A 9,906-nucleotide genomic window follows, 5' to 3' on the forward strand; every position below is an offset into this window, starting at 1 on the left:
AGAGCTTAGCCGCGGTTATTCTTAACCCTATTTTCTTTGTTATTTAATGATTGTCCACGGTATAAACCTTTCATTCATCTCAATATAACCAATGCGCATCTTTTGGTATCCAGCACCAACTTGGAGCCGCCATTACCGCTCTGCTCTACGGACCTAACGGGAGTAAGGAGATTGATGAGTCTTAGCCGGATGTGAATACGGGGACAAAAACACAATTTACACGATGAAAGAAACCTTATCGGCCGAGTCAGAACCGCACATATGCGATGCAACGTCGATTTCCGAGTCCTTACCACGATATTATAGGCCTGTTCGACCGCATTTTACAACCTACAGCGCTAGTGTTTGATGCTTCGTGACTCCGAACGATCTGTGGTTATGCACGGCCCCATTACAGCGTACATCGTCTGGGACATACAGTGTAGGGTTGCTATATTGATCCCCCTGTAGTAAGGGATAGACAAGGGCCTGAGAAGAGTAGGCCTCCACAATACCTCATTATTTAAAGACGGATCGCAACGGGCTGTACACCTCGACACGTCAAGTGCTATCAAATATGACACAATACTAGCGGTGGGCACTCGCCATAGTCCATAATTATGCAGTGGGTGGCGGCGTGATTTGTCGCTCATAGGCTATTTCCTAGCAGTCCCACGCGTCAAGTCCAAGATGTTTCACCAAATCTTGCCACAGGATGTTCGAGTATAGTATCCCTCTTGTGGTGGAATTCAAGCCACAATGGTTAGACCGCATCTTCTCCCCGCAATCTAGATCCGGATATCGTCGTCGGACAACAACCGAAGCATGTGCGTCATACTAGCAAGGAAACCCTACCACTGACTTGCTTTCCCATAGAGCTCTCGGGATTCTTCGTTTGACCAATGAGAACTTTCTGTATAAAGAGGCTGAGAGTTGTGGAAACTCAACAACCAGCTCGGTTTCGATACATGTATATAGCTCTTCAATATACGGCGACCACTCGGCAACATAGAGTTCGGTCAACAAAGAACTTCTCTTTCCAAGGTTTTAAAAATAATATCATAACTGCACAGGGGTGCCCATATTGAGGTTATATTCGGCAAGTCCTGTCCATATCGCCGGCTTTGATCGGCCTGGTTAGCCTGCATGCAGGAAAATTCATTGACTACTACTGTGGATACGAAGCTCAACACCTGATATTCTCGCCTGACTTTCCTTTGTAGATCGGGTCGTTGAGACAGTCAGAAAGGGATTCTTTTCCGAGCGACCCTCTTTTTCACCACCGGTGGATCAACGTAGCCGCTTTCTTTACCAATCCCATCTATAATCTTGAATATCATATGCTCCTTGCGTAGCCTCGCACGGCAAGGAGGTGGGTCTTTTTGCTGGTACTTGGAAGCATGGTTTTGGGGGGAGGGGGGGGGGGGGGGGTGTAATCAGCTACAAGCAAATGACGCTATTCAACATAAAGAAAGGGTAATTGAGCGGTTTATTAGGCAAGGGAAGGACTTTGTTTGTGGCTAGCACAGGCAAACGCAATATCTTCCAACAATAATCTGGACACATGATTGAATATTCAAGGTTCTCTACATCTACTGCCTAAACGGGTAAAAGTATTTTAATAGCATCCGCAATTCTGAAGAATTGAGTCAGTAACCTTACTAGATAAAGAATCTGCATGCAAGGTGCGCCATAAGACGTCTATTCCATTCGTTTGTATTACATCTACTCAGATCGCACAATCTTGCCAAGAAATACCTATCCGTTAGGTTGACCATTTACCCTTAACATGCTAGTGGGGGAAACAGACTAAATAGACCTTGATGACAGCGCTGTCAGGCTGCGGTCAAAGCGTCGAGTAAAACTGATAGCTGCATGAATGCACAGTTGCATTGGGCCGCAACGACAGGCCCAGAAAAGGAAGCTAAGAGCAAGACCGGTGTTCCCCCTGCATAACCGGAATTGCACTATCCGAGCGCCGAGATTTTCCGGTAGTGTTGCCACCATTCAAGGCCATTTAGGACCTAGTGATTCAAATCCCGAGCCCATTCCTTTTTCGGCAGATGCCGACAACAGTGAGTTGGAGAGTCGCGAAGTCTCCTCGTTGTGTCTCAGGGAGAGTATCACCAGAGGATTCTGGTGTTCAAAGTTCAAAGTTCAAAACTTAGTCCGTAACTCTCAAGGACGATTGTGGATACAAGACATCATCCTGAAGTTACCTTTAACTTCCATTAGCCCTAGTTCATGTCACGGTTCCAGTAGAGCTGCCTTCCGCCAATCATCCGTGCGATACTGGAATTCTGGAAACCTTTTACCGAGGCTTTGCTTCAATGCGGTTAACCTTAGCGGTGAGATTATGCTGCCGTACTATACCGCTTACATATCTCCAGGGCTGAGGTTTGTATTACTGCCGGACTTCCTTGTTCCGGCAGGGTTAGATACATCCAATGCACCAGTTTCACATCAATCCTCTCTCTCTAGAGCCTTCGTTCGGTCTTCAAACGTTTCAGCCACCAAGTCCAACTACCACCTGTCCCTATCGCATGTTCTTTCATTCGTTATCCCCCACCACCAACCCAATTGACCCCCATAACCAACTTCCTTCGGCCGCGCATCACCCCTCCCACCAATCAAGGTCAACCTGATGACGACCACCATGCGAACCCACGACTTCCTCGCCGACCAAGATGAGCCCGAGCAGCCCACCGAAAACACAAAATTACACATCTCGCGAACCGCATCTGCTATGACTGAATGGTCGTATCTGGAAACTGTCACTATGCTAGGGACCGCGCCGTATTCACGACCTACCGCTCCTTCGACCTGCGCCTGAAAAACAACATCTTCAATCCCACCGACGAGCTACACGTTGCGGGCGTCGGGACTGTCCATCTCACCATATGTAAAAGCCCGCAGGATCTGACGTCGCATGTCATCGTGCTGGAGGACGTGTTACATATCCCCTAGGCCGTTGCAATGGATTCAACCCACTGCTGTTCGGTAAGTAGCATGTCATGTAATGCGGATTACTGGAAGGGTGCGGATCGGAGTGGGCAGCCGGTGTGGTTTAGTTTGCTGTTTGCGGGTCATACGAGGTTGGTTTTGGCGGGGGATCCGAAGGGTGAGTCTGAGTTGATTGAGGGGAGGTATTATACGCTTAGCTTGTATATTACGCCGGAGGAGAAGAGGGAGCTGGCGGCTGGGTTGCGAATGGGAATGGTGTGGCGTTTTGATATATATATCTTTTGGTTTCGGGGTCTTGGGTTGGGTACTTTTGTATACTTCTATGTCTAAGTACTAGAGGTGGGCTTGTTTGGGTATTGCACTCCATACCTTAAGTACATCAGTCACGCACATTAGAGGGCGGGAGGGCCGGTGCATGCAGTGATCCGCCATGGTCTTCATGCAGCCTTGAAGAAAAGCCTATCTTAGAATGACAGCCCGGGTTGCTCACGATGATGAAGTCATAGAGAAGGGTATTATTCACCGCCGACCTCTGGCCACTAAGATCAATCAATTTGCTCGGTGTTTGCCGTCAGCACTCGTAACTCGATCCATACAGCAGGAAAGACAGTTTTGTCGGACCCCCCACACGATCCCCACCTCTCTCTTGCTTTCCAAAGCACCAGGTCGAAGAAAGAGTGTTGGAGAAAGAAAAGGGGGCTGCCGACCTCTAATGAAAAATCGGTCGGATCCGTACTATCTCCCCAGGGGCCTTCGCCGAACCATGTATCCCCCAAGGGCGCGCTCGGGAGCAGAAGTCAATGCCATTAGGTCCAGGCCAACCGACGGACGATGGTTTTAAGCAATGGCCCCAGCGTAACCGACGCCCAGCCGGTTCAAATCCTCTCCTCCTGGTCTGCCACTTATACATGGCCGGGGAGAATACTCTTACACCAGGGATTGAGGGAGTGACACCGATGTGCAGATAACGTCAACACGGAACTGACATCTACAACTAAAAGAAAGGGGGGGAGGGGAAAAGGCGTAGAAGTAGTTGAGAGGGAAATCAATCTGGGGTTGCCGACCGGAAGCTTGTCTTGATACGATGCAAAAGAGTACTGATGATCCTCGCGTTGTTCCATAGGCGTTCTAGATAAGTCTCCGTTACTCGGTTACTCCGGCCTTTTGTCGCTCCTTCGGAAATTGACTGTTTGGTAGGGATCTTCACATGATTTTGTCGATTTGCAGTCATTCCAATGACAGTCAATCCCAAATACCAGAGGGCCAATTGGACAGGAGCCGACATGTGTCTCACGACGTCGGGTAGGGAATCCTGCCAGGACTGTTCGGTTCTGAATAGAGACTATTGGGGTCCTACTTGATTCGGTATAGTGTTTACTGGCGTTAAAAGTACGGGTGGGTCTCGCTGAGCGGAACCACGGAAATGCAAGGTCTCCTGCGATCGGCGTATCCGACCAACCCGGGTGCTTTTTGCCTCCCTCGCTTTTCCTCTCTGTTCGAAGCGCAAGATGTCATTGGGACTTTTCCTTTTTCTCTATATTCCCACCTTAGCTAGAATGACTTATCGTTGCACTGTCAATTTGACCCCCTTCAGCTACCTCCCTTCCACTCCGAGCCTGATCGCCTGATCTACTACGATCACCTTCCCCGAGCAGTGATTGAAATTGCCCAGCGAATTGCGTGGTTGGGTACCAGATATTCTAAGTTTTGCCAATGGTATATGATATCAATCATGGACTGTCACACAACCGACATTCGACTGTGGAGGTTTATGACCAACACTCAAATCTGCCGAGACGCGTCATACCCTACTAGTATACATACCAGAATCGAATTACTTCTCTATTCTAGTACTTTTTCTGGTGGTCTCAATGGACAAATTGAGCGAAGACAAGAAAGGATGCCAACAGTGGAGCAGGTTAACGTATCTCGCGTGGGTTAGCTATATGGTTATGATCGCCCTCTGTGTGCTTGCCATACCGAAATGGGGTCGCAACCAAGTAGTGGAGACAGGGCCCGGGTCGTGCGACCCCAAATCGGCTCGCAGATCAGCGTCTACCCAATCAAAAATCCCACTTCACTTGCATACACTTTCGAGATGTTTTCAACAGTGACACGCAATATGGCGAAATATGGTAATATTCAGTTCTTGGGCAGGAAGGATTCTAGAGTAGAGACATCAACCTATAAGTAGCTACTGTCGTGCATCCCACTCCTCTCTTTTTAGGGCCATCATATTACTGGTTTCGTTCTATCTTATATTGAATTAAGCCTTACCTACAAGACCCATAACAAACATGTCTCGACACTTTGCGGCTCGGGTGATTTATCAGACGGTACGCGGATATCAAGGCCAAGCTCTACCCTACAAGACCAGCATTGTATATGATGGAGTAAGGGGTATCCCTAAGAGAGTACCTGTATGTTCCCCATAAAACTGCAACCGTGTTCAATACTGACTCAGGGATATTCTCGACAGAAACTGTCGGTAGAGCCTTCGCAAGATTTGCTCCGTTCTCTACTTCAAGGCTATACCCCTACCTTCCGGCGTCATCCTCTGGGGATGGAAGCAGACGCTGTCATAAAATTGACCCCGCGGCAGCAGATGTGTTACTATGATGGAAAAATGTTTGGCGGATACCTCGCCTTGCTCTTAGACCGTATCCTTGCAGACTGCTGCCGGCCTGCGGTCACAGCATACCTCAACACGTCTTTTGCGCAGTCTGTTCCACCGGATGTTCCGATTCGCCTGCGTGCATGGCCAGAGAGAGTCGAAGGACGTAAAGTCTACCTCACGGCGTCCATCCAGATCCCTGGAAAAGTGGAGGGTGAATTCATTGACGCTGTTCGGGCGAATGCATTGTTTGTGCGACCCCGAAGTTGAATGCAAGCAACCTGGGGTTTTAAGAATCGTTGCTACGAGTTGGCGTGTACTTGAAAGACCGATTTTCCATTAATGCCGCGATGGATTCTTTTACTTGGACTTATCGAGTTTACTCCTGTTATACCAACACGAATCGTTATCATCCTGAGAGAATTAAATCACGTCCCCAATATGTTATCCACTGCAATTGGTCTACTTATTACTTTAACTTGACTCCTTAACAAGGAACAGGGTCCGCCCCGCCTTTGAGTAGGGCAGAGATAGTTAAGAAACGTTTTGGATATTTTATTGAAATCTTTTCTCTAGTAGCCATCATGATACGCTGAGCGATGTCTTCGAGCCTTTTGAAGTGACGAGAAACGTTCTTCACAGTCAGTACACCAATGATGCCTTTCATTGTCATGTTGCCGAAGTCCACTCCCGTGGCTAAAAGATTTTCGACAGTCACTGCAATAGGTATTTTGGCTGGGGCGGCTGCGACGACTAGATCGGTGGGGGCATTCACATATGTACCGTCCAAGGCTGGCAAAAACCTGCCCTACAACCAGATTAGTAGAATCTCTATTACTGACAGACACGCTCGTTCAGTTTCGCGGCTAGGAGGCTTAGGAAAACGTAGAGGCCTACCATAATTCCGTCTCCAGTTGTACCACCCTTTCCATCAACAGAGTTGAGAATTTGTAGACAAGATGATGGGACTCCTTGCAGATTTCGTGAAAACTTTGTAATTCTTTGAGAGTGGAAATATGTCTGGTGGTAAATGTTGCTACTATACCCTGCAAATGTGAATTTGCAGGAGCATGCGGCCCATAGACATATTTAACACGTTGAATAAAGTCAGCGTCTTTCCACTCATCCGTTAGATTTAATTCTAATTTTTCTTAGCGAGGTCCATAAGTCCATTGATGGCGTATTTGTCGGCAACAATATACATTGTTGCATTGATATGCGACTTGGTTTGTTCAGTGTTCCAGGTAGAGATTGTGGGATCGTTGTGTTCACCAATCAAGACCTTCGTTTCTAATATCTTGCCTTCCATACAGGGGGGTACCCACTTGCTCCGGGGAGCTTCGGATTTGTTCTTCGATGGTGAGCTCGGAAGAGTCGTCATAGTCCTCACGATAGAGATAATCATCTTTTTAACAATCAGAGGGTCATCAACGATCGTGACCTCTTTTGATCTGGCCTCCTGCGATTTTATCAGATTAATACTTCCATAACAGAACATCACGTTTACCTGAAATATGCCCTTCATTGCATTCTCGAAGAACCTTGACTGTGGACGGACGATGCAACAATGTACAATAAAGATTGACGGTCCACATTTGATTTTGAGGTCGGAAAACGCGCCATTTTCTCGAATACTTCGTCGCATTAGATAGGGTACTATTGACAGAAGGCAGGTAAAACTTACCTTGATAGTAATGAGAGAAGGAAGTTAGATCCCGTAGCCATCTTTGCGGCACAGTACTCTTTCTCTAGTGGAGGGAGTGAGGCTGGCCTTAGGTTTCCGTAAGGAGGGCGATGGCCCTTATGTGCTCAGTCTGCCACGTCACAACAAAGGGGGTACAAGATACTATGCAAGGGTCTATCGTCTGAACCATGCTACAGTATACAGCTTGCCGCCGATCAATTGCCCAAACTGATCACGTTTCATAATATCAATTCAATATGACACATTTTCGATGCCCTCTACTGGGCCCATCAACACTATAAGGGGGAACTAATTACTACGAAGCTGGACCATGATTTCAGTCAAAGGGTATACAAATACCATGACATGAAGCTATCTAAGTACAGGAAATCCTTTCTTTAAAGAAAGAGGAAAAGAAGGGGTACCTAGGGAGCCCCGGAGGGGGTCCCGTCCTGGGCCTCGCCCCAAGCCTTAACGGCCAGTTATCAAAGAAACCGCACTCAGAATGCTCTCGGTAGTCTCCTCAAAGATGGAGGCGGCAGATTCAAGTTGAGCATGGCCCATTTGCTTCCCAGATTGTCTCTCTTGAGGCGAGAGACGAGCGCCCGCGGGACCCCGGAGGGGGCCAGCCAATTGCAAACTGTTCAAAGCCGCGTCAAGGGCCTCGACGGCAGAGGCAGCCTGCTCCCGGGCGGCAAAAAGACGAGCCTCAACAGAGGTTTGCACGAATCAGACAAAGGTCTAAAGTTGAAGGGTATTATTCGACATACCGGAAACGAGGGCACCGGGGGCCGCGGGCACAAACGGGGCAACCTTTTTGGCAAAAAGGCTAGGAAAACGCCAGAGTCAGTAACATAAAACGCCCATAACGCGCCACAACTCGCCAGAAAGCCCGTGAGAACCGCTGGAATGGCAGAGAACACATACAGAAGGATAGCTTCAGTCCACTTGAGATGAAAAAATGACGTTGAAGATAAAAGCCAATGGTAGCTTTTGTTGGCAGATGAGGGGACGAGAGGATGATTGGAGGAAGAAAAGAGGATCTGAATCCTAGAACTTGAAGAAATTTCACGGGCGGAAAATAAGGGGCCTAAAAGTGAAGTGAATGTTGGGGTGAAGATTCACCTGAAAAGTCAGGCCACGAGACAGTGAGGTCAAGCCGGTCACCTGCGCTAAAAGAAGTGAATTAGCAGAAAGGATCCTGAACAAACACTTGGGATTGAAGTGAAGCTTGAAGCATCTTGACATCAGAAGAGGACAAAGAGCTGAAGGGCTGAGGAATCATCTCACAGATGAGAGTAGTAAACCTCTGTAACCGTCATTTGGACGGGCGCCTGCAAGCCCTACATACAGAAAAGCTGGAGATACAGCAGCCTTTTATGTGAACCTACAGTTATGACTGGTTGTCCAATGTTCCTTTGTCAGACTACCTTTGGGGCTGCATTTGGTTCGTTTTAACAACCCCTTAGGGTAGGCAATGAGGTAATGAACCTCGGAAGTATTGCGGAGTTACCTTTACAGGCCACAGACTAGCTCTCTGTGTCAGAAATCGCAGACCGTTCGCGCTTCACAAACCTGCTGAAGAAAAGTACAGCATTTGTAATATTATTGCTGCACACTGCAATGATCACAACCTGCCCAACCATGGCCTAGCATAGAGCGGGTATGTATCGGGAACTAGGAACCCATCCAAAATTCTCTTGGTTCTGATTTCTAACCTATCACACTATTACTAACTGAGCCACTACGCTTCTTGACATTGGCCTTCTTAGTAGCACCCTGTGCCTGGCTTACCAGTGTTTAGAGTACAGTATCATTGAACATCACTACTTTGTCGTACAAGGTCAACGTGTACCTTTCATTGCCTATATACTTGTCATAAAGTGGTCTCTGAATTATGATACCCCTATTGTGCAAGGCCGCTCTTAATGGGGGCTGCTAACACTCAATTTTGGCGGTGGGCAACATGGTGGAAGGTTCTTGCAGAGTATCTGAGAAGGCAGCCTTTTGCTCCTCGTCAATTCCGGAGTCATGTATCCACTTCCTTTTGCGGGAAACACAGTTGCGATGTGGCTCTTCAATTGAGTGGACATTATAAAAATGCCGTCGAAGGTCCAAAACAGAAGGTTATATCTTACCCTCACAACATGGGTGAGGGCATAGAATAGGCTTTTCCTCGTTCATTTTTGCTAAATGTTTGAAATGCTATCACTTTTGAATATGATTCCAACAATAACGTTTTCAACCACCGAGCCGTGCCTTTTGTATTCCCATACAGAATAGCACTTTAAACCTGGAATATTCCAGAACAAATTTACAGAGTTATTCATCTTCCACTGGACCATGTAACTTGCCGTGCCCTACAACGCTAATCTGATTCTGACGATGTTATGGTGAGGTATTCTAGTTAGATTATAACGACAACCCACTAGACGGGGTGGGTCCGGTTGCTGAGATTGTGGTTGAGTTATAGGCGCAGGTGCAGCTCCCAGCAATGGCAGGAATACGAGGTCAAGTTCCGGGAGAGAGAGTCAGTAATTGTGGTATTTGAAGGAATATAAACGCCGAAATCCAGGAAACGAAAAAACATAAAAATCAAGGGTTTACTACTATGATTTATAAATATTAGGATATAGTAAGAGAATTGATACCGGTAGAAAAAAAA

At 47.3% G+C, this 9,906-nt stretch overlaps 6 protein-coding genes across 6 annotated transcripts; 4 read left to right on the plus strand and 2 right to left on the minus strand.

The window, feature by feature from the left end:
- BDV37DRAFT_265661 (uncharacterized protein) lies at positions 1-1,330 on the minus strand. Its single transcript, XM_032083818.1, has one exon. The coding sequence runs from the start codon at positions 630-632 to the stop codon at positions 339-341; it is 294 nt and encodes a 97-aa protein (XP_031934760.1). The 5' UTR covers positions 633-1,330; the 3' UTR covers positions 1-338.
- Positions 1,331-1,782: 452 nt separating this feature from the next.
- On the plus strand, positions 1,783-3,183 carry BDV37DRAFT_265662 (uncharacterized protein). The gene is given in 2 exon segments (XM_032083819.1): positions 1,783-1,810; positions 1,822-3,183. 1 exon segment carries the CDS (start codon positions 1,859-1,861, stop codon positions 2,561-2,563), a length of 705 nt encoding a protein of 234 aa, XP_031934761.1. The 5' UTR covers positions 1,783-1,810; positions 1,822-1,858; the 3' UTR covers positions 2,564-3,183.
- Positions 2,734-3,911, plus strand: BDV37DRAFT_276935 (uncharacterized protein; the record flags this gene model as incomplete). The annotated part of the gene is made up of 3 exons (XM_032085657.1): positions 2,734-2,930; positions 2,988-3,198; positions 3,864-3,911. The coding sequence occupies 3 exons, from the start codon at positions 2,734-2,736 to the stop codon at positions 3,909-3,911; spliced, it is 456 nt and encodes a 151-aa protein (XP_031934762.1).
- Positions 3,912-4,517: 606 nt separating this feature from the next.
- Positions 4,518-6,184, plus strand: BDV37DRAFT_265667 (PaaI family thioesterase). Its single transcript, XM_032083820.1, has 2 exons — positions 4,518-5,363; positions 5,423-6,184. The coding sequence occupies exons 1-2, from the start codon at positions 5,241-5,243 to the stop codon at positions 5,825-5,827; spliced, it is 528 nt and encodes a 175-aa protein (XP_031934763.1). The 5' UTR covers positions 4,518-5,240; the 3' UTR covers positions 5,828-6,184.
- Positions 6,185-6,208: 24 nt separating this feature from the next.
- On the plus strand, positions 6,209-6,765 carry BDV37DRAFT_265670 (uncharacterized protein; the record flags this gene model as incomplete). The annotated part of the gene is made up of 1 exon (XM_032083821.1): positions 6,209-6,765. A coding segment is annotated over one exon (251 nt), but the record flags the coding sequence as incomplete, so codon positions are not given.
- On the minus strand, positions 6,699-7,282 carry BDV37DRAFT_289434 (BTB/POZ domain-containing protein; the record flags this gene model as incomplete). The annotated part of the gene is made up of 3 exons (XM_032088466.1): positions 6,699-7,016; positions 7,065-7,191; positions 7,242-7,282. 3 exons carry the CDS (start codon positions 7,280-7,282, stop codon positions 6,699-6,701), a joined length of 486 nt encoding a protein of 161 aa, XP_031934765.1.
- Positions 7,283-9,906: the final 2,624 nt, after the last annotated feature.

This window comes from Aspergillus pseudonomiae, assembly GCF_009193645.1.
Source record: "Aspergillus pseudonomiae strain CBS 119388 unplaced genomic scaffold BDV37scaffold_158, whole genome shotgun sequence".
NCBI classification, from domain to species: Eukaryota; Fungi; Ascomycota; class Eurotiomycetes; order Eurotiales; family Aspergillaceae; genus Aspergillus; species Aspergillus pseudonomiae.